Source organism: Sycon ciliatum, chromosome 13 (genome assembly GCF_964019385.1).
Source record: "Sycon ciliatum chromosome 13, ocSycCili1.1, whole genome shotgun sequence".
Taxonomy (NCBI): Eukaryota; Metazoa; Porifera; class Calcarea; order Leucosolenida; family Sycettidae; genus Sycon; species Sycon ciliatum.
The window spans coordinates 23418714-23442408 of NC_088655.1; the positions used below are offsets into that span (position 1 = coordinate 23418714).

At 45.0% G+C, this 23695-nt stretch overlaps 1 protein-coding gene across 2 annotated transcripts in view; it reads left to right on the forward strand.

Moving 5' to 3' along the window:
* LOC135829398 (mucin-3B-like) overlaps positions 1-23695 on the forward strand; it is a gene marked incomplete at its 5' end in the record, with an annotated part of 156468 nt that overhangs the window by 53800 nt on the left and 78973 nt on the right. Inside the window, 9 exon segments of one of the 2 annotated variants that reach the window (XM_065341805.1) lie at positions 1919-2218; positions 6287-6448; positions 7850-7978; positions 9981-10274; positions 14014-14207; positions 15288-15414; positions 19071-19248; positions 20314-20429; positions 22373-22440. In XM_065341805.1, the coding sequence (XP_065197877.1) occupies positions 1919-2218; positions 6287-6448; positions 7850-7978; positions 9981-10274; positions 14014-14207; positions 15288-15414; positions 19071-19248; positions 20314-20429; positions 22373-22440 (1568 nt within the window). 2 annotated transcript variants of the gene reach the window in all.

A 23695-nucleotide genomic window follows, 5' to 3' on the forward strand; every position in this document is an offset into this window, starting at 1 on the left:
CATGCAACCATGAATCACAGGGGGAAGTCCCAGTTTGGTGCATCTGCTCACTGTTTACGCCACGCAGGCAATATGTAAAAAAGCACACCCGTATTCATGTTTCACTCTTTGGCGCCCAGTGATTCTTCATCACGCTATAATCAAACGACACGTTGGGTAGAATGGCCGCATAGTATATCTTACTAATTGCGATTTTACACTTTATGTATATTGGCAAGAGTACATCACGCCCAAGAGTGTGCAAATCCAGCCATGGGATCTGCGGCGGCAGAACTTCACATCCCATGCCGAACCTGTACACATTAGTTGCCCCCTGAGCATGATAGATCTTTAGGTACAACTCTCTTGTGGTGACTTTGCACTGTTTGCCAGCGTACCCTTTTGAACCATGTCACATGATCTGAAGTTCTGCCATCGCAGCACTGTATAGAGGTTGTGCTGACAGTTGCACACTTTTGGGGGTTATGTACTCTTGATATTGGGAATCAAAAACAAGCATCAGCCTGATAACAATGGATCCACTGAGAATAAAATTTAAAGTAGGGTGTGGAAAAGCAGAGATAAGAAAATGAAAGAAAGTAAGGGGCCGTCCGCAAATATCGAACTTTTTTCACCAAACGAATTATTTTAGTTTAGACCCAACCCCTCCCTCCCTCCCCCTCAGAACGTAAAAATTGTTGACATACACATGCATATACAACAAAACCCGCAAGTGTGTAACTGCTCCTATGGCCATGTACATGTATCGAACTTTTCTGAAACGAAATTGGTCAACCCCCTCCCACCCCATAACGAAATTATTTCGTTTCGTGAAAAAAGTTCGATAATTGTGGACGACCCCTAAGTGAAGCGATAAATAGAAGAATTAATGCTGACATAATACCATGAATCAATCACAAGAGGATCATAGGATCACATCGATTGTTTTATTTATCGCGTTGATAAAACTCTTTTCTCCGAAATGCCTATTTGCAAGAAAGTGAAGGTTGGTTTTTAACGAATAGATATCAATCCAGTGTGCTATTTAAGCCCTACGTAGCTGATAATGCGCACTGCAAGGATTGGAATTTTAAATCTGAATCCTGTATCAACACTTTGCTTCTGTTGTTAATTTGTTCCACTTAATGGCTCCAGCACGTGTTGGGCGCTTAGCAGAACGAGCAGTACCAGCAGGTGGGACAACAAGCAAGTTTCTTTGGCCTCAACTAGTGCGGGTTGATGGCATGACAGCAACAAAGAAAAAAGTCGGAAATGGCTTGTTCTCTAAGCTTTCTAATGAGCCATCGTTCTTGGCAATCGAAACAATTATTGAAGCACTTTAGGGTCCTGGTCAGCCGTGTCGAGACACGACCCACACTATACGCTTTTGGAGAACAAACCACAGTGAACATATATGCCGCATTTACTGCTAGTTGATGTGAGACACAAAGTAGTCGTTGAAGTGCAATTTTGTGGTATATTAGCATTTGAATTCTTAGCGCAGTCTGAGCGCATTCGGGTCCTCGATGTCGCAATGTTTTTTGCAGATGGAGCTGCCTCCATGCTGGCCTGTCCCGAGTTGTCTCCAGCAGCCGGTGAAGGTCCCGCATGGTCTCCGGCTGTCCATTTCCCCTTGACTTCAAGTCCGGTGACATGGTATACTGGAGCGTTATTCAGGGCCTTCCTCACCATTTGCCGCTCTCATCTAATATTCTGCTATCGCCCACTGTGCGGGTACCTCAGTTGGCAATCTCAGCCCATGGCCAAAGACACACCATCGTATCGAAGAAAAGACAATGAAAATACGACATTTTGAACATCGATGTATATACGCTGCCTCACTTGTTTGCCGTGACAGTAAAAAGAGGGGATGCTGAGGACCTGGCCACAAACTTACTCCATTCAAGTTACTATTTGATGTTTTTTTTCTCGTCTGCAGCCCCTCCAGTGGCAACTATCATGGCTAACGCATCAACTCAGGTTATAGGTGAAAAAGCAACCTTCACTTGTTCCGCAACGGGTGACATGCCGTACGTGTTCCGGTGGTATAAAGAAGCTGCGGAAATAACCGGAGATACACGTATTACTATATCTTCAAGTACTACTACTAGCATACTCACCATCACGAACTTGGTAAAAGGTGATGGTGCAACGTATGGCTGCGATGTAACAAACATGGGTATTGTTGACGCGACGCAGAGAACTTCCTCCATTTCAACATCCATCTTCATGGTGCAAGGTGAGTCGGTCGTCCATCTTCCAAGAAAAAACAGTCTGAATTCTCTCTCTCTCTCTCTCTCTCTCTCTCTCTCTCTCTCTCTCTCTCTCTCTCTCTCTCTCTCTCTCTCTCTCTCTCTCTCTTTTTGCTTCATTTTTTGAAAATATTCCCAAGGAGGGCCCCCGGAACCCCCCCCCCCCCCTAGAAAGGCACCGGCGCATGCGCCAGTCTCTCTCTCTCTCTCTCTCTCTCTCTCTCTCTCTCTCTCTCTCTCTCTCTCTCTCTCTATCTATCTATCTATCTATCTATCAATTTAGGGCATGTTTGATTGGTAAGGATAGGGATCCAGATCTCAGATCCGTCGGATCCTTCAGAGTCAACTGAAGACTTTATTTTGGACCTTGATTGTTGCCATGTTGACGAAGTAATAAAATGGCGCTCACAAGTTACCCTAAAGGGTGAAAGTCATACTCATCGCGTGCGTCGTACAAAGAGTCAACAAGCTCTATCTCGATCCACTTGTGCGTACCACAATGTGTACAAAAATGATTTTTACCCGCCATATACGCACAAATATCACATTTGGATCCATTGGATCCGGTCAACCCTGCTCCCCGAGGTGGGTTGACCGGATCCAAATCCAAAGGATCCGGATCCGGATTCGACTATTCGATAGGGCGCGAGTCCATTGGATCCGGTGGGTCGGGATCCCGATCCTACCAATCGAAAATGCCCTTAGGGCCGGGTTCCACAGCGGCTCCGCTGCTCCGCGGCACTTGGCTGCATGCAGCGGAGCAGCACAGTTCCACTGACACTTGCGGTACCGCGGTCGTGCTCCACAATTTTTGATGACGTTTTACCTGCCTGCCGCGCCTGGGCGAAATTAAAATAATCCTCATGTTCTGGCCTGCGCAAAGAATTAAAATTTGAATTTAAAATGTTTGCAAACAAAACAATGCAAAGTACGGGAAACAGGTAGAGCTGCGACCGCGGCTCGCAGTTTTTGATCAAGAATCGTAGCGAAAGCTCGCGGTGAGGCGCGGCCTTGCTGCTCCAGTTCAAGCCGCGGTCACTATGGCAATGATGACGTTTCAAGCCGCAAAAGACGAGCCGCGGAGCCGCAGTGGAGCCCGGCCCTTAGCTATCTACAGTCGTGGCAATCGAAATCCGACACATGCCATAGGGGACAGCGCCACAAATGGACATCAATGATGTAATCAGCTGTACCTAATTTGTACCCTTAGCCGTACGCACCCCGAACAGGTCGAAAGGTCCCAGAGTTGATACACACAGATCACAGACATGGTACACATAAGGAGTATTGGCAAGAGTACATAACCCCCCAGAGTGCGCAACTGGGATGGGGTTGTGGGACCGCGTAATCCGTGATGTACGTCATTTTTTTGGTCGGACTTATGTACTCTTGGTATTGGTATATGTAGTGGATGTCCCCCCCCCCCCCCCTCCAGCTTGAGCTATCTCACCAGTCTCCATTTATTTTTGCCAGCACCTTTGAACCTTGACTGTGATGAGTACGAGTCCTGTCTTGAGACAGATAAAAGTTGTATGCAACACATGTACTACGTATGCAGGGCTGCAGGGTTTCACACTGTATGGTGTAGTCCCTTATGCCAAGTGTCGGATTTCGCTTGCAATGACTGTACCTATCTCTCTCTTTCTCACTCACTCCCTCTCTCTCCAGGCCCGTGCAAAGTATGCGGGACCTGTTATGACATCCTTAAGCCACCTTTTGGGTCGATCTTCAAAAAGGAAAAAAGTGTGCCCGCTGGGTGTGTTATTGTGCCTACACATCATTTGACGGGCAGATAACAATGCTGTGACTATGGCATTATTATTGAAGCGAGAGAGTTCCTTTACCTGCAGTTCGAAATACCTTCTTCTCTCCTTCTCAGCGGAGAGTAGCTACAGAGATCAATCTCTGGTCCGCTCCTCGATTGGCGATGACATTCAAGAAGTCCGCTTTGTCTTCAAAGTAGAGTTAAACGCACGAGTTCAAAAATATGATTGACGGCATTTTCTTCCAAACGATTGACTCGATCAAGATCTCCATTGCCTGTCGTTCTCTCTCACGTTCGCAGCAGAGATTATCATCAACAACGCTGTCAAGTGTGGAAGACGTGAACATGTGCGTCCATGCTCCGTTTGCCCTGCTTCAGAACGAAGCACTGCTCCCTGCCTGGACTCAAGGACGTGGGGCTTCGCTTCTCATCCATGTGTGCACATCGCAGCGGGAGTCCATAACTCCTTATTGAAATCATTGCAGAACAGCAACAATACATTAACCCGTGCAATGTAGCTGAACATTGTGTCCTAAGAAGAGAAAAAAAAGACGAATTGTTTTGACGAAAAATACCTGGAGGTACAAGGTTTGAATGGTATTTTGCTATGCGGTTCAGATGCAAAATATGTACATTTTCAGATTTGGAATGATTGGATCTGGTCCATGCAGTATCTGTTATACTTCTATTGATACTCACAATATCGAGAGTTCCCAGATTGCCTAGAGTGCTCAACACCACAAGGATGGAGCATCAACACAAATGCAGAAGAGAACAGAGACAGCCGGCTAGGTCATTGTGTTGTGACGTTGCGTTTCATGCACATAGCAAAGCTAAGGCAATCCTCAGACAACTGATAACCTGTACATCATCTGGGTCCAAATTTATACCCAGGCAGGTAGCTAAAACAGGGCGCGCAAAGGGAGTAAAGCACGAAAAAGCAGGTGGCATAGCGCGCAGAGGTGGCAAAAGCGCGACATTAGTGTGACATTTCAAGTGACAGGTTAGTTAAGGAGACATGGTGCGGATGGTGTCGGTTATTACATGGGAGGTGAAAAAAGGAAGGGGTGACATTCATTATATTGATATTCTATTATTGATATTATTTATTTTCAAGGATTCATCAGACGCAAATGGACGCCTATCAAAGGGAGTCTCCTGGGGGAATGGAAGTGAAGGTGGCTGTTTTGAGAGAGGGAGGAATCGACATGACACGCTGAAGAATATAAAATAATACGAACAGGAACAGCAGAAGCTACTTGCAAAAACTCTGTATACCTTGCACTGAATACTTGTGGTGCAGATAGTGTCTGCACACAGCAACAGTAAATCGGCTAGCGGATGTCAGACAGCGGATTTCTTCTGGTAGCTTATTCCAGGCAACACTGATTATTTATAGGCTGTATGCAGTCTACAGTCCATTTCAAAACTATAGACGCGTACCTAGGCAAAAACCGTTATGCCAGCATCTATACCACATAAAATCTGTGATCACTTTGTGCATAACATTTTCCAAATTGGGCGTCTGTTATCCAATCGTTTAGAAACTATATGAGAGTAATTGTGGAGCGGACCTGAACAATATTCCGAAAACTATTCTCAAAAAGCTCCAGCCAAATTTGAAATATTTCAAAAACCCTACGCGTCTATAGTTTTGAAATGGACTGTAGGCATATCTTAATTTTATGCGTTATGCAGATGACACCCATGGAAAGTAAAACCTGTAGCTAACGACCACCCCCTGGGTCCAAAAACCGGTCTTCAGCGGCAGGTGGTATTTAGTTGGAGGTGTGGACCGCGTTGCCATAATTGTATGGATCCTATTATGAAAATTATGTATGCCAAAATACGGGTACTACAAAATTACCCACCATATGCGCAGTGCCACTCTTATTACAGATCGTCCAAAATTTAGAGAGAGAAGAAAACATACGCTCTATTGCTGATATCAAAAACTTGGCTTGGCTCTGTGCTTCAAATTTGTTTGATAAAATCACTTCGTGTATCATCCAATGCGACAGTAGCCAAGCCATGCTGCAACCTACCCTAGCATGTTAGCTTGCTGTCACTGTTTGTGCGGCTGCCACCTCTACAACTACTGCTGTTGCTGTGACCTTTGGTGCTGCCCTGCCTGCTGCTGCTGCTGCTGCTGCTGCTGCTGCTGCTGCTGCTGCTGCTGCTGCTGCTGCTGCTGCTGCTGCTGCTGCTGCTGCTGCTGCTGCTGCTGCTGCTGCTGCTGCTCTGGTGGTGGTTGCTGTTGCTGCTGTTTTTCCTTTATAAAATTGCATAGATCCACCAAGCGCTACAATCGATAGTACGTATACCGTTGTGCAGGGTAAGCCGCTCACGGTAATGTGCACGGCGACTGGTGATGCTACGATAACCTATACCTGGAAAGACAAAAATGATGCAGTTATATCGGCAAATACAGACTATGCCATCATGCCAGGCGGTGAGTACTTGTGTTGTATATGTGGCTGCGCTTGTAGCTCTTCGTTGTACATGCGGCTACGCGTGTAGCTCTTTGTCGCACATGCGGCTGCGTTCATGTCTCCTTCTCGTACCTGCTGCTGCGTTTGTGTCTCTTTGTCGTACATGCTGCTGACTCGTGGTACACGCTGCTCTGCTGTATTTGAATGCTTTGTACATGCTTTCTACATGCGGCTGCACCGTCTTCTGTCCCCTCCGTATGCACTCTTTCTTGTCTTGTCCCCGTTGTATTCGCCCGGTTGCAGTCTTGTCTCCGTCGTATTTGATCGTCTGCCGTTTTTGTCTCCCTTCCCGTTCGGGACACAAGAGAAGTTAAGAGAGGGGAGGGTACGAGGTTAGGAGAGATGCATGTTGCTCTTGTTGCTCATCATCATATCGTGTAGAGACGCACTCGCAGTAACTCTCATTAGCAAGTACTCCGCACACAGCACTTACAATGCACCACAGCGAATCTAATGATGTAGCAAACGTGAATATTACAAGGGGACTGGTGCTTGGAAATGAAATGATTTCTGAAAATACAAAAAGCAACAACAGAACTCAGTATTGGGAGACAACTGCAAACTGAAATCCATAGAAAATCCAGAACCCGCAAAGGAACCGGAGAAGGCAGGGTACGGTGATGCAGAGAAACCCAGATGACGTATGCGACTACGCACAAGTCATGGTGACCCGGGGCTTTGGCCAACAGGTGTGGGGACACTAGCCTGTGCAGCCAGCGCTGCATACAGATATGGTGGAAGCACAGCCATGCTCACGATAGGGCATGACATCTGCATCTTTCTTGAATAACACGTGTGAATATTATGAAGATAAAAAAGTTGCGACATGGCGATCGAAATTATTGCAAGACAATTGAAAACGCCCTGAGTCAGAGAAAGAAAATGTGTCTCCTTACCACGCATTCATTCATACTGCACCATATTTGCGGGCCCGTTTTCTTTTCCAGTAACTCAGTGCATTGACTGCAATATGTACTATGTAGCACCTGGATAGAGCGGTTGTCTGTTGACAAACCTGTTTTTTTCTTATAGACAAGCCACACCATGTGCAAACTCACATTTATCTTATCGTTTCCAACGGTATTTACTCGCATACGATAAACTTGGACATACGCGTGCAACTGAGTTTTGAACTTGGCCGGCCTTTGTGCTCACGATTATTCTTTGCAAGTGAACAAACGTGTCGGTGGCTGATGGCTCCTGGCCGAAAATTTAATTGAGATACTTATTGTAATTTGCAGCAAAGAGACCACTTGGGTTGAAGATGGTATGTTTAAGGTTTTCCAGGTAATGAAGTGGCTGCAGTGGAGCCTGCGCGCATTAATAAATTATGGTCGTGCCCATGTGTATTCCTATTGCAGGTGTCCTGACGATAAACAGTGCAAATTACGGGCGAGATCACGGTACTTTGACGTGTGAAGCTTCTAACAACAATATTGTGACGGTGGATCGGCGAACAAGCACGGTAACAACTTCCATCAATGTGCTAGGTATGTCTCATTAGAACCGGTTTTGATGATGATGCTGCCGCTAACACGCCAGTTCTGAACACATAGCAGGTATTACGACGTACGTTGACAAAGGTACATGCGAACAATGTTCTCCTTGGAAGGAGAGGATGCGATCAGCAAGATGTTAAGGGCACAAAAGTAGGGCTGAAACGAACACACTTTCTCAGAAATCAAATATTCTTGATGCTAACGAACGAATGAACAAATGTTCTTTTGAAGCAAACGTTACTTTTTACTGGGTGTTGTGTAACGTTTCGCAACAGCACGGCACCTCTGCATTGCACTGTGGCAAGTCCAAGGGGTTCGCTTCTTGTGGTCAGTCAAACCACGCTTTCATTGAGGTGTGGAGTGTACATACTCCACATATGTGAGTCTTGACATAAATTGCTGCATGCTGTATCTCCTGGTTGCATTGCTCTCCGGTATAGGTTAGCACATGTTGTCACCAAGGATGTGAACGCGATGAAAGATCGGAAGTCCTGTGCGGGGCCTGATCTACCTGTATGTTCATACTCACACTGTGTAGACCACCTCGTATTATTTACTTGAAGGTATAGTTAAACGACATGTAGCACCGAATAGTAGATCTTTTTGCAGTTCGAATATTCATCACTTCACCAATGTTTGTTCTTTAACGCTTAACGGTCAAATATTCCAATATTCGGTATATTGCCTTCAGCCCTACGCAAAAGCACTGAGGGCGCACGGAATCGAATCAAGAACAGGGTAAAACTATCGCATTCGTGAATGGTGTGTACGCGGAAAACAATGGTTGGTGGATATAATGTTCAACTCCAGTCGAAGATTACGGCCACAGATCATAAACAGTTTAGCATTGGACAGATGGCTGTTAACCCTTTAAGAGCCGCCCCATACTTGAATGCGTCGTAAACGACGCATTCAAATGCAAAACTTCAAAGGTCGTAACTCAGTCCAATCTCGCTCAAATCCAGTGATCGAAATATCCAGGGCGAAGAGAACACTCTCACCTGTCGGGAGAAACAATCCGCGAAGCGCTGCGAGCAACGATTCCCGAGATAAATCACTCGTAAGTTGAGCCGCGATCGCGGCAATTTCAAAAGCGCGCAGTGCGACTTTAGTATTGAGAATTTTGAGACTTTTCGTCACGCTGGTTTACTCGAATTTGCATGGGTTTCACTGTTGATATTGTCAAGAGTACACAGCGAAAAAATTGGAACTCCACGATCGAGTAAAATGAAATATCTGGTGCGGGACGCAATTGGGCGCATTTGGGGCATTTTTCGTACTGTCGCTGCGATCTAGCGCTGGATAGACGGTGTGCTGGCTATCATGATCGACCTCATTCTCTTCCTCTCGCGGAGACCGTTCCAGGAAGCCCTAGATTGTGAGGATTGAGTGAGTAGAACTGAAGCTATGATCCAAGGAACACGAAAAAATGCAGAATTTTGAAATTTTCCTGTGGCTCTTAAAGGGTTAATCATGCAGTCAACTTAGGAAATAATCTTCTTTTGCCTTTCGGATGAAGCAAAATTCAAGAAAAAATAGTTTTGTGTATGAAATGGTACACGTAGTCCAGCATATGGATGTCCTAACATTGCTTCTTGTTACTTCTTTTGCCAGACTCAGCATCTGCTTTATGAATTCCTTATTATTTTGAATGATTGGCTGAAACGTGATCTGAACAAAACCTGAACATGAGGGCTAGCTGCGACCCTGCATACACCTTGCCCACTCCTCACCCCACCCCAGCATCTCACTTTCATTTTGTAACCAATCACCGCTGTGGAGTAGTTTGCTCAGGTAGGAATGACATGAGAAGCTACATGTACTTTTTCTTTTAAGGAAATGGTCCAACAAACCGTGGTATGCTACCGGCACCAGCCCCTTATTGCGCTTGCAACAAAAGTTTCAGTCCATTTATTCTCTTGCAATGTGGCTGCCGAAATCCAAATAGACTGCAGTGAATGCCATCTTTTGTTCTGTCTCATTCGGTTTGCAGTACCAGTAACAATATCAAATGGCCCGCTTGTCTATGTGGAAGAGCATCAATTTGGCAGATCAATTTTATCTATGGTGATCGCTAGTCCAGTCAACCCAGACCCACCTGCACAGAATATTACCTGGCAGCACCCGGACAAACAGATACTTACAAATTCAAGTTCGCACTTTTTCCTCAACAATCGGAGAACACTGGTGGTCGCTAATTCCCAACCCAGTGATGATGGCTTGTACATAGCTACTGTAGATAATGGCGTCGGAACTGCCACAATACAATTCAACCTCACTGTGTACAGTAAGTAGTCACTGTGTCTTTCCCGCCTTAGGAAGATATGGGATCTATGTTTCTTCCTCTGTTTCTCTCTCTGTGTGTGTCTCTCTCTCTCTCTCTGTTTGTTTGTCTGTCTGTCTGTCTGTCTGTCTGTCTGTCTCTCTTTCTTTCTTTCTCTCTCTCCCTCCATCTATCTATCTATGTATCTATCCTGTCTGATGAAGTGTTTTCACACGAAACTCGGAGTAAAAGCGGAAAGAGACTTGTTTGATTCATTGCTGTGTAATATTTGTATTACTGGCTCTGTCCATTGGACATTGAGCACTGTAAGCAGCCTAGGGACATTGGACAACTGTCTATCTATCTGTCTATCTATCTATCTATCTATCTATCTATCTATCTATCTATCTATCTATCTATCTGTTCTGACTTTCTCTCCATTTTCTCTAGGCCACCCAGAATAAATTCGTTGTTTCGGGTAACTTCACTCATCCGTACCAGGGTCGGTTGGGTTTTTTTTATTTTATTTTATATTTTTTTGTTTCTGCCATGGATGCATACATGTACTGTATGTACAGTGCCGGCAACTGAAATTCGACCCCTGAGCGGTGCGCTCACATCGCAAAGACCCAACACGGTATTGTAAAACTACGAAAATAATAGAGACCGCTAGAATGTGAACGCACCGCTGAGGGGTCGGATTTCAGTTGCCAGCACTGTAGAAGAGAACAACAAGGACAATCAAGGCTTGTTTGCTGCTACTTCAAGTTTCATGCTCTCGCAATCATCAGGCAACATCCTCCGGTGTACTGTATGTAGATTTTGCATATCGTATCTTCAAGCTTTTTTTCCGTCAAGCCAGTTGATCCGATCTGACCGTAGATGATCGAGCGCAGTCATTGCCCCTCAGGACCAGATCTTGGCCTCGCTGGCAAACGAGTCTAACGAGCACCTCTCGCCGAATTTGCAGTCGCGTGAAAAATTACGGTCAGTCGGGTGACCCCAAACAACGAATTAATTCCGGGTGGCCCTGATTATGTACAATCTCTCTTGTGGTTAATACCTCCTCCCTCTACTTGTATGGGTGAGCACCTGGTCTAGGTGTTAACGTCCTTCATTCTGTGTGCGATGTAACCATGAGCGTCCAAGAAGGCATTGTGCATAGCATTCATAAGACAGAGATACAGGTATGGTGTGATAGACGTGAACCCATTTTTTTTACAAAACAACCACAAACTATCACCAGGCAGGCACAGTCGGTTGGCCAAGTACCATGATCGAGACACGAGAGGTACCTGGTTTAAATCCTGCCTGGGAGCGGTTTTGCAAGTCGTACTGCTACCCACAGTCAAGTGAGAAGTTGTAGCCAGGGACAAGGGGTACATGGATCCAAGTAATGGGTGTTTTCGGCATTTGTGCCTGTGCGGTGGTGAGACTTATCCCCTCGCCCCCACCATTAGGAGCTGCATACGATGATTGCATGGTTTACCGTGTGTTAGCGGTCGTCTTGAGGACCATGTTGGCCCTTCGCTCTACATCAGAGAGGCATAGAATTTATGGAGACAGCACAGGACCCTGGAACATGAAGCAAAATGGTTGTAGCTCCCTCGCTACCAGTACCACTTTAGGCATGCTAGCATAAAGCATCAATGATTTGAATGCTTGAACTGAGTAGATGAATGCTGGTGTCGTGAGCTACATCAGTCCTTATCCAGTCTTTGCCACTGGAGCTAACCTGTGAATCAGTGCTTTGTGTATCTGGTGAACACCTGTGCGCCTCTAAACGAATTCACACGCTGTGGACGGTTTGCAGGTGTTTTACGAGAATACATTTACATGTGCTTCCTGCCAGGTGGTTAATACGTGGCATGCTTGAAATGGCAGGTGCAAATCAGCTGCAGCCACCGTGCAGGCATTGTTAGCAACTTCAGATATCCAATCTGTTGCGGTGAGCACGTATGGCCGCCATATAGTTGAGTCAGGAGATCCGGCTATGCAACCCCTTCGCAGGTATATATTACATCCCAGTTTGCATAATTTCAGCACAGATTTGTAAACTTTGATACCCAAGAATCGAGAACCTCTGGTTGTCAGCTATCACCCTTTTCAACCCAAAATATCTCCGAATATGGTAATACTTGCCAGTGGAGCCTGTAGCAGGCCACACGGGAAAAAACAGTTCAATATCGTTGCTTGCGGGTCCAACGTTCGAGACGGCTTTCCACTGCCAGACGTTACGCTCGCTTCAAAGTACTTGATGCTCCATGATCTGCAGCTGTTAGAGTGGTTCGGTAAGCACCTGGCACAGCAGTTCTGCATGCACATGTGTTCATGTAGGTTGCCTATGGCTGAGACACTTCTTAGCACTCCACATTTGCAGAACTGTGGGACATTTGCAGAACTGTGCTCTAAACCGAAGTAGAAGTTTCGCTGTGAAAGCTGTTGTCCGGGTCTGGTGTTTGATGGTTTTAGCTTACCAAGAAATCCACCACTAGTCTTCTCAAGGCAGGATTAATTTTCGGGTTAGATTTCTGGCGAAGACTTGAATGAATCTGTACCCTGCCTGGAGGAAGCAGTGATACTATGTTCACTTGGCCACTTCTCCGATCGATGAATTCCCTACTCGGCTGTCGCCTTTTCTATGTTAGCTATGCTGCGGTTCTTGTATTGGGAGTCATCTCTTCGAGCGTTGCCCAGCCTGCTGACTGGCATGCAGACTGTACACTCAGAGGTCCTTCCACATGCACGCTGTCCTTGGCATGCCAAGATGGGGCGGCGAGTTCGTCTTCAATCCTCTTCTGTTCACTGAATGCAACCAACGTCAGCTGCGGCAGAGAAGACCTGATGGGCGACGTAAGCCTACACTGTTCGAACACCGGAAAAAACTTCAGTGTAAATCTGCATTGTAATAAATGTCCAGATTGCGAATGCAGAACAGGTAAGGTGTGAGATGAATTCAAACGCATACATCTTAAAGTAGCATCCCTCCGGCGGAATTAAAAGGGTGTGAATATCCCTTTCCAATCCCACTTTCTGCCTATCCAGTTGGTATCTCTGACATCCTCCGTTATTCACTGTACTAACCCGTGGTGGGAAGGGAACGAAAAGGTTTGGTTGGAAAACATCGTATTGGTCGTATCAGTCTGGTGTGGATTGCGTCGATGCACAGACTGGTTTGAAATTGGATATGCTTCCAATTTGTCCAGGTGCGTAGCTTCTGTATAGACCACGTAGTCCAGTCATCACACCAGCAAATGGCCGCCATAGGCACTATACTCTGGAAATAAGCAAACTGGCCCGATGAGGTTGCCAGTGGTATATGGTCAGCACACCACAAATGTGCTCTAGCACATAGTCACCACACCACCGATGTGCGGGCTATGAACCAGTTGTCCTTATGATTACGAGAAGAATAAAACATTAACAAATTTCAACCACTCTTGTCTAAGGACACAATCAAATAGGCGGAAAGGCGGAGGTTGAATCTTGAAGTACTCATCATGGCCGTATAACCAATGGATCACGCTTTCGTGCTCTCATCTTGCAGCCAGCTATGCGGAATAGAACTGTTGAAAAGGCCTTGGTGTATGCATGGTGTGGAAATAGAAAAGGAGTATGCCACAGCTCCTGGCCTATACGCCCTCTAGTGATGCCAGTTGTCTTGCAAGTAATTTGAGGTAAAAGTTCTTACTTCTGAAAACAGACAGCTCATGAGTGATTTGTTCTAAGAAATGCCTGTCACACCCTGCTTTGCTTGTCCCAGTTGCACCAGATACAACCTTGATACCTGATAATCTTTTGCCATACTCTATCAATATGAGCGACACACTCAACATCACATGCACTTCAACGGGTTCTCCTAAGCCACGCATTACGTGGGGCTATGATGGTGGAGCTCTTCCATCAACAGCAATGGTAACGCAATCGGACGGACCAAAGAATGGAACAAGCGAAACTGTGAGTTAAAAATCATACATTAACTATCCAAAACTGTATGTTGAGCCCAATACTGGTATGCTTGTCACATTGTAGTTCTGGGCATACTGAACCCTCATACACGGACACTTAGCGTCTTCAACGTGTCTTCAATACTTCTATTAAATGACAGCTGGTATACCGTCCTACCGGTAGCACCCAAGTAATGGCTATGAAAAAGTGTTTCTGGCTGAGAATTTTCTCAAAATAGTGCATGATGGAGATCTTTGTATGGGGCACTAGCAGGACTATTATTCCCCAGGCTTTGCATATGCACAATTTTCACTATTGTCAAAAGGCCCGCACTTGCTACATTCAGAGCAATAGCAACTACTATAACACATCTTTTGGTGTATTATGGTGGTTTCAGGTGTAATTTAGAGCTAAGTGACCAGCATTCCCTTCACATACTGTGCATACTCTAGTGCCTTTTCAATGTAATCCAAATTTAGGTGCCTGGTTTCTGTACCGAAATTGTCGAAATTAAAGTAACATCGAAAATAAGGTGAAAAGGAGAAGGACAAAATGTTACGAGTTATGACTAACTGTCCACCAACGTAACTAATAATTGGCTAATTGGCTAATTGGCTCACCATCCAAGTCAAAAATAAGGTGTTATACAATTTTGACCTTGGCACATGAATCATGATGAGAACTTTTGGTCTTATTCAGCTTGCCATTACAATGGAATGCAAAGTACCGTACTCCACTCCTGCTATAGCCATGGGTCATTGCCATGGAGTTTCATTGTATGATTTGTAGGGTTACCCCATAAACCTGCGGACTAATAACAACAGTTTAGGGTCGAGTTCTTACCGGTGGGACCTATGCAGGCTATCACTGAGCACATAGTGCCACACATGACACAATAGAAACGTAATCAACAACATCGATGTTCATTTGAACCTCGCTCATCGCTCAGGAAGCCAGACAAAATAATGCGTCAGGCCAATCCAGGGTGTACATTTTGGGAAATCAGACTTTCGGAAGAAAGGTTATGATTTCCTTCATTGTATAGTGAAATTATTGACCATTTCAAAACGTCTGCCATTTTGTGAACAGATTATCAGTCAACTGATCCTTCCAAATATACAATACAATGAGCGTGGGAAATACAACTGCACGGGAACTTTCACAAGGCTAAATAGAACTTCCTCATCTCCAGAAATTCTCGACGTCCAAGTGCAAGGTTAGTTTCTATGACCTATCATGATCAGCAGCAACGAGAGAGAGAGAGAGAGAGAGAGAGAGAGAGAGAGAGAGAGAGAGAGAGAGAGAGAGAGAGAGAGAGAGAGAGAGAGAGAGAGAGAGAGAGAGAGAGAGAGAGAGAGAGAGAGAGAGAGAGATAAAGAGAGAGAGATAAAGAGATAAAGAGAGAGAGATAAAGAGAGAGATAAGGGGCCGTCCGTAAATATCGATGTTTTTTTAGAGACGATATTGGTGCTTCTCTCCCTTGACCCCCCTCCCTCCCCCCAGAAGACGCACATGTACATCTAGATCATGGAATCAATATTTTTGGATGCTCATGAAGTGCCCAGGATGTTGAGGGTCCGGTGTAGGCGTGAAAATCCCGCCGCACTCACGCAATAGCTGCATCGCCTGGGCTGGGGGGAGCGAACCGGGTTGGCGCTGCAGTGCTCAGCCATTGTGTACTGGTGTAGCCCAAGCGGCTATGCTCGGGCTTGAATTTTTTCAAATCCTTGTTCAGACAGTGAAGACTGGAAACTCTTGTGGAGTTTGTCCGTGTTTGTTCGCACTGCCTCTACGTCTTGAAAAAGGTCTCCCGCAGGCATCGTTCGGCCGATTTCCACAATCAATAGCTCATTCTTTTGCTCTTGAAATTCGCCATGGGCGTACAGCTTCCAATTTTTGATTTTGTTCTTGTGTCGCGAGTTTTAGCTCCGCGAACGGAAGCTGGTTTCACATTTCTTGTATAGCCATTTAGACGTCCGCGTGCAGGGATCGGCGAAACTTCAGATATTTACATCGATATTTTTCTGATGCTCGAAAAGACGCACATGGCTCAAACCCCCTCCCCCCCCCCCTCCAGACGCACCAATATCGTCTCTAAAAAAACATCGATATTTACGGACGGCCCCTAAAGAGAGAGATAAAGAGAGATAAAGAGAGATCTCTTTATTTCTCTTTATTTCTCTTTATCTCTCTTTACCTCTCTTTATAATTCCTTTGTCCAGTCTTTATGTTGGTGAACCAATTGTGACGGGGCGACCATGGAGTCTTGTTCCAGGCCCCATTCCATCCAAGAAATAGTGTGAGTAGCTATCATGATGCCTTGCCACATGCCCAAACCACTTCAACTTGATGCCCTTAACAGTTGAATCAAGGATGTGAACGGGCCAATAGCATGTTTGACTTCCTGCAGTACGTACCCCTTTATGGGTCTCACATAAGCGTAAGGGTCGTATGTGACCCTTACAGTAAAATCGCATTTTCGGTGAGTTCTGTTGCTAGGAGACAACTAAAATGGTGCTCCACGCTTAGCTGAGGTCCAAGGCTTTCCAACGGTGTAAAAAATAAGCATACTTGCCATACAAATTGTTGCAGTATCGATCGACTGAAGTCTGGTGAAATTGGAAAAGACGACCATCCGCCATGCGCGCATTTCGAGAATGGGAGTGCATCTCTTGAGGCCGTGTCAGGAAAGATTTCTGAGGACACTGACGGCACCAGTCTAGGCTGGATGTCCCTGGAGATTGTCCAGTGTAATGTGGTGAGAAAGAGAGCTCCGTTGAGTCCTCCTAGCTCGAGTAAATCGTCCCCGAATGAAGAAATCAAATTTACCAACCAGCGGCGCTCAACCCCCCCCCCCCCCTCCCCATAAACGACTAGTTTTCGTTTCTAAATAAATATCTATATTAAGTTTGACGGATGGTCCCTTATGTGATTATAGATGACTACCGTAGTGTTTTGTATTAAAGCGATGTCCCCGGTTTTCCTCAAATTGTTACGGTAGGTTTTCTTCGGCGTGTACATGTACAGAAAAACCTGGTTTAAGCGACCACCCCACGGTGCAAGCAAAAGCGGTTGTTATAGCCAGGTGGTCTTTAGAGCCAGGTCCCACAGTGTGTGTAGAACTGTCGGTGCATGGAAAGACGGTCGTTGAAAGCAGGTGGTCGCTACACCCAGCGGTCGCTTACACCAGGTTTTACTGTATATCGACTTTGAAAGGGCCCTGAATGAGGATTTGAACTCGAGAACTTGAAACTTACTGTCAGGATCTCTCCAGATATCCATTATCACTCGTTAACCTCAACATACTACTGTGTCTCTGTGTGTGCCAGTATATGTGGAGCGATAAACAGCCTATTCTCTCTGCAGCAGCGACAACACACAAAGTGAAGGGTAGTTGGCTGCAGCCAGATGTGCGCTCTGCTGGCGAGAAATACAATATTCCTGCTGTGAGAGGAAACAATATAGTATTTCTAAAAAAAGCATTTCCAAAGCGCGCTTTTCGCCACATTCCCGTTCTTTCAAATAACAGCTTACCAATATCAAGCATCATAAAAAGGAGGACAAAATGTTACGAGTTATGACAAACTGTCCACCAATGTAACCAGATCATATACAGTCAGCAAGTGCGACAAAATGGCACAAAACTGACGAGGAGTACTGATGAAGTAGGCTTCTCCCCCTGGCCCCCGCCACACAACAACGCAAACTCTTGGTTATCTCTTCAGTTCTTAATATGCTATCAATAAATGGTGAGGGCGCTGGAGGAGAGAGACAAACTTTGTGAAGGGACAAAACAACGACGGGAAAGACTCCCGGGAAAAGACTCAAAGAAAACAACAAGAACAAGCAGTAATATTGCGACGACAAATCGGGACGACCAATCAGGGACTAATACGTACAGAACACATGACCAAGACCAAGACAACCAGACCATGGACGAATCACACACGACTCTCAATCCCAGACCAAACTAGCACTGCGCATGTACAGCATTCACTTGACAGTCACTCTCACACAGACGGAAGCACATCCTCACACTCTGACAACGCGTACTCTTGCATGCACCACATACCATAAACGTCACAAATCACACCATACTTGCGCGTACACTTAGACCATATATGACATCAGACACTGGACTCCACAAAACAAGAACCAAATACAACATGCGTAAATCATAGTCGTGATACAATTTCGCAACACTGAGACATTCAACAACCTGACACCTAGCTCCAACAATTCTCTGAGGTGCAAACCAACACCCTTCCAACTTGAAAGGTGGGAAGGAAAGCGCAACGAAGAAGAGTACGAGTTACGTCCCACGGCAACAAAGAATGCTGAAGTTATACCAGCTTGAAGTTTGCACTAATGACGTCATTAACTTGCCCAGACCAGGCCAGATTTCTGACGTCGGAGAGATTGACTTTGTATGGGAGAAGATGAGGAAATTTAAGTTTTTTGGCTCTCCATTGTCCCAAGGAAGTCGGATCTTTTTCATACTTCGGTATGGGACATATGGCACCCTACCGGTATCCCGACTGGAAAAACATTCTAGTATGAAATTCATGGTTGCAGAGAAACAAGAAAGAAATTGTTTTTTTCCCTTGCTACCATCGGTGACCTCAATCTCTTCCTCTCGCGGAGACCTTTGAGGCCTTTCCAGCAAGCCCAAGATTGTGAGAATCGAGTGCGTGGATAAGTTATGATCCAAAGTACATGTAAAACGCAGAATTGAGATCGCTGTACATTGCCAGGGATGTTCAAATTGGCAATGTGATCACCATCCGTTCACATAGATTAGGTCTTGTTTCTATGGTCTTGCCTTGGTTGGCAGGTTGGCTGCAAGTATTTGATGGTTTTTGTCTTGCACAGTCCAACCAACTATTTCACTTAGTGGATCAAAGACGCAGCAGAAATTGGAGGCTGACAGCGTGTCATTTTCCTTCACAATCATGCAACCTGTTTTCCCAACTCCTACAATTGAGTGGTACAAGCCGAACTCTCAGATGCCCCTGACTAATGGTGCTAAGTATGCCATTTCAACAATGTCGTAAGTATTTCATTTCTACCCTTGTCTGCGTGTGGTTAGTAGTAGTATTGTCGGGTAATGCTATTCACTGCTCACTATGGTGAACTTGTCATCCAAGCATAAACTGTTCAACAATTGTTTTCAGACTCTGAACTCTGCACTTCCTGCAAAGATGCGCAAGCTGGTAGGATGCTTCCCTCACTGTACTTACACGCCTCTCGCACAAGCTATGTGGGGAGCCCCTGTACCTCAAATAGTCTTATTTTGGAGGGAACAAAACGGGAAAATGTGTGATTGTGAGCGCTAGGACTAGAACCAGGGATCTTTGCTAAAGGCCAGCAATCACTGAGCTGTGTTGTAGTAGTGACTGTTCAAAATTTGTCTTCAGACTTAGAGACTTCTTGCTTCCAATATTCATATACATATAATTATTTGACTCCTAGAACCTCTTGGACTTAGAACTCTTCTGTCCAACTCCAGTTCGTCGCCTCAATAGTTCAATGTACATCTCCAAAGAGGGTCGAACAGGAAATACGATAACTGAAGGTTGACAGAAAGAGAGAGACGGAGAAAATAGAATGTGGACCATTTCCTCAAAGCCCACTTAGTGCAAGAAACGGGGCTTATTATAAAAGCTAACTGGCAAAACATAAACGCAGGAAAAGTCAGTCATCAGGAAACTCGAGCATTAAAATACATTGATCACTATCCTAGCTACGCCCCTGAAAAGGATATGTCGAATATGAAGAGAAACTGTTGTTCGGAGACCTCATGGTTGGCCTACGCAGGATATATAGACCGAGTAAAGACTGGGGTCCCCCGAGGTCGTGCATAGACCTCCTAATCGGTCTATAATCTATACATATACTCAATCTGCAGACACTATATGTACGGACATTTCCTGGAAACAAGGGAGGAATTATGGAATTGCAAGACCCGTAATATGTTGGTGTACTCCATCAATTCCATTCTCCCAACTAAGTGTAGAGTGCACGAGAGTGCGTTGGTATTCCAGTGTTGCACCACGTTTTAAGTTATGTATATTTGAGTGGTAAACCTTTCTCACCGTGTGAAATTTGTTTTCAGGAGTCCCAATACTCTGACAATATCCAATTTGGATCGGAATGATGTGGGCATGTACACAGTCCAAGTGAGAAATGATGCTGGTAGTGCAACACTCACGTACAACCTACAAGTGTATGGTAAGATATTTATATACTCGATCTGCAGACAGCGTGCCGTTTCTTCTTTGTGGACTCATCAGCTCAACACAGAGGAAATGAGCCTGAACCTGATAGCAGTAAAAATATAATGTTCCAAAGCCAGATTTAAACGGACCCGAATGCACCCTGCCAGAGTGCTCAGATGGACAAGTCAGTGAGCTCTGCATAATGCAAACAGCTAAGGCACTAACCCATAATAGTGCTCAACTACTACAATAATATTTTATTCCCGTAGCTATGCAGAAGACGTTACTTCAGTAACGTCTGGCGCTAGCCAGGGTCCACACAGCTTTAATTTGGTATTTGTTTGTGTGTTTGTGTCACGCCTGGCGCTATCCGTATCTGACGGCAAAAAAGCATAGGATGTTATAATTTTTTCAATTCTCCTATTTTTTTTCAGGCATATCCTGGGATTCGAACCGGCACTATCGCCCTACATGCATTCCCCCATACACTTCGCATTCATACCATTCTTCCAAGTTGCTTCACGTTATCATCTTGCGTTTGAAAGCCCTATTTGAATATTGCGGGCAGCTGTATGTGGCCAGCTGTGTTTGATGGTACGGTACGGTACGGGAGACGGTGTCGTATTACCCTCGATCGTACCTGTCCCGTACCTATCCCCTACCGTACCGTGCCATCAAAGACGGCTGGCGACAATGCATATTCAAATAGGGCTTTCAAATGCAAGATCACAATGGGAAACAACTTGGAAGAATGGGTATGAATGCGAAGTGTATGAGGGAATGCATGTAGGGCGATAGTGCGGGTTCGAATTCCAGGATATGCCTGAAAAAATAGGAGAATTGAAAAATTTATAACATCCTATGCTTTTTTTGCCGGTAGATACGGATAGCGCCAGGCGTGACACAAACAAACAAATGTATGCGAAGTGTATCGGGGGATGCATGCAGGGCGCGCGATAGTGCGGGTTCGAATCCCAGGTTATGTCTTTAAAAAAAAAGGATTTTTTAAAAGAATTTATAACATCCCTATGCTTTTTTTTCTCTCTAGGTCATGAAGGCAAAAAAAGCATAGCGTAGGGCCCTGAGCTTCCAAGCTCTCTCGTAACAAGAATAAGAGGATGAAAAGGTGTTTTACTCCGAGTTTCACGCACTAAGCGATCATCAGAAAACAGTAATGCGTAAATCTGGATGCTGGTTTATATACGGAGACTCCCTCGATTTAGGCTAAGGCCTTTGGAGAATCCATAAATACAAATACAAATACAAAATATAAACCAACACCTCTACAGTTTCTTAGAGTAGCATGCTACTCCAGTCTCATATTATACTCCTGCAGTCTCATAACAATGATACTGCACCTTATATGATGTTCTCTCTGAATTTTCGTCTTCGTAGAAAATGCTCCCCTCCGAATATTTTTTTAATGTTGCTTTCTTTGCTCTTTTGTAAAAGTGAAAATATAAATAGCGCATGCGCTCTTGTGTCCGCATCCGTAGAATTTATGTACAGCTGCTGATGTGCCGAAATAGCCCGTTCTCGCCTTAGTTTTGGCATTCACTTCACGTTGAGCTTCGAGCTGCAATTCCTTCTAAAAAAAATAATAAAAGTAAATTATCGTGTCCGTTCCCGAAGGGAACTCACGACGGCCGCTAACATCCGATAAACCCTAGCAATTCCTTCTATTGTAATGGTAAAGGGTGATCTTTGTTATCACAACCATTGGTGTGTTCTCTGAGTGAATCCGGTATCGACAGAGTAATAAGCAAGCTATAATACCCAAATTATTTTCTAATCTCTCTCCTCTCTCCCGGGAGACCCACTAGACGAGTAATTGGCAGTGAGCAAATACAAGATCAAATGTCTGTGTTTGGGTTTATGTGTACACACGTACATGTGTGGATGCGCTTGTGTGTGGATGTGTGTGGAATTGCCAATCAATGAACTTGTGATTCACAGTTAAACCCCTGATTATTCGGCCCGCCGATGGTTCAACGATCACGGTCAATAAGACAATGACAATACAGGTAAGTAATAATCAGACATTAGCCAGTGGGAATGTCCCAGTAATGCTTGCATTGAACTCTGCAGTGCAGCATTCGAGCACTTTTAGCGCATGAATAGCCTCCTTCATAATTATTGATAAGGACAGTCAAAACAGCTCAGAATGTACTTGGTGTAAGTTGTGCTGCTGGGTACATACGTTTTGAATTTTGAACCCTTTTCTGTGCCACGAACGTGAAAACGCTTTTATTTTAGCATGATCTGTTTGGCCAAGGAGTACCGGTAGTGCACATTCCCCTTACACTGTATAAGGTGCACCAGGGGCGTAGGAGGTGCTTGGGAACTGGTACGACCAAAGGACGGAGCGGGGTGTGAAGGGGATAGGGGGTTATCCATCGGGAAAGTTTTGTAAAAAAAAACGCGAAATCCTGTATTCTAGGGGTACTTTTGGTACTTTGTTTTACGAATTTTAACTCATAGAATATTTTATGGTTCACGTGTAGAGAACTAAGTTACCGAAAACTGAGAGTATGAGTCAAACACAACCAAAAGTCGAAGATCTGACGGTTCCGGTTTTTTTTTTTACGATTTTGCACATTCCGGACGGACCACACTTTTCGAAAAAGTGGTGCGACCATGGTCGTACCAGTCGTAGCGGGTGCTACGCCCCTGTGCACTGCATGTCGCAGCATGTGAATGAGTGTACAAAGTGCCATGACTCTGTCAAACAGTAATGGATGCCTACAAATGAAATAGGACAAAGTATACACAAGAAAGAGAGAGAGATTGGAAGCTTTGTTACAACTCTGAGTTTCACGTATTACTACGATCATCAGGCAACCCTACACGGGTATTGAGCACTCTTCGGACAGTGAAGCAAACCACTTGACTAGGACACAAAGTATAACCGAACGCCAACAATTTGAATGGTCATAGTGCACAAATTTCACTTTCCGGCGATGGATTCGATTTTTTGCTCGCGAGCATGCAAGAGGATTTTCCTTGGACACAGCACAATTGGCAATGAAAATTTATCCTTCTTTCATGCAGGCACCTTTTTTTCCAGTATGACTGGCTTCGAGCGCACTGACTTTCCTTGTGGAATTTGCAAGCACACTTTCGAGCGAGATTTGTTCTAGTTTCAGTTCACCTTGATGGATTTCCATCATCCTGGGCTTGTTGGACAGATCAGGACTAGATGAATCCATCAGATCCATTTCCACGTCCTCTCCAAACTTCCCCACCATGCCTCAAAACGCTACAACAACTCCATCTAGC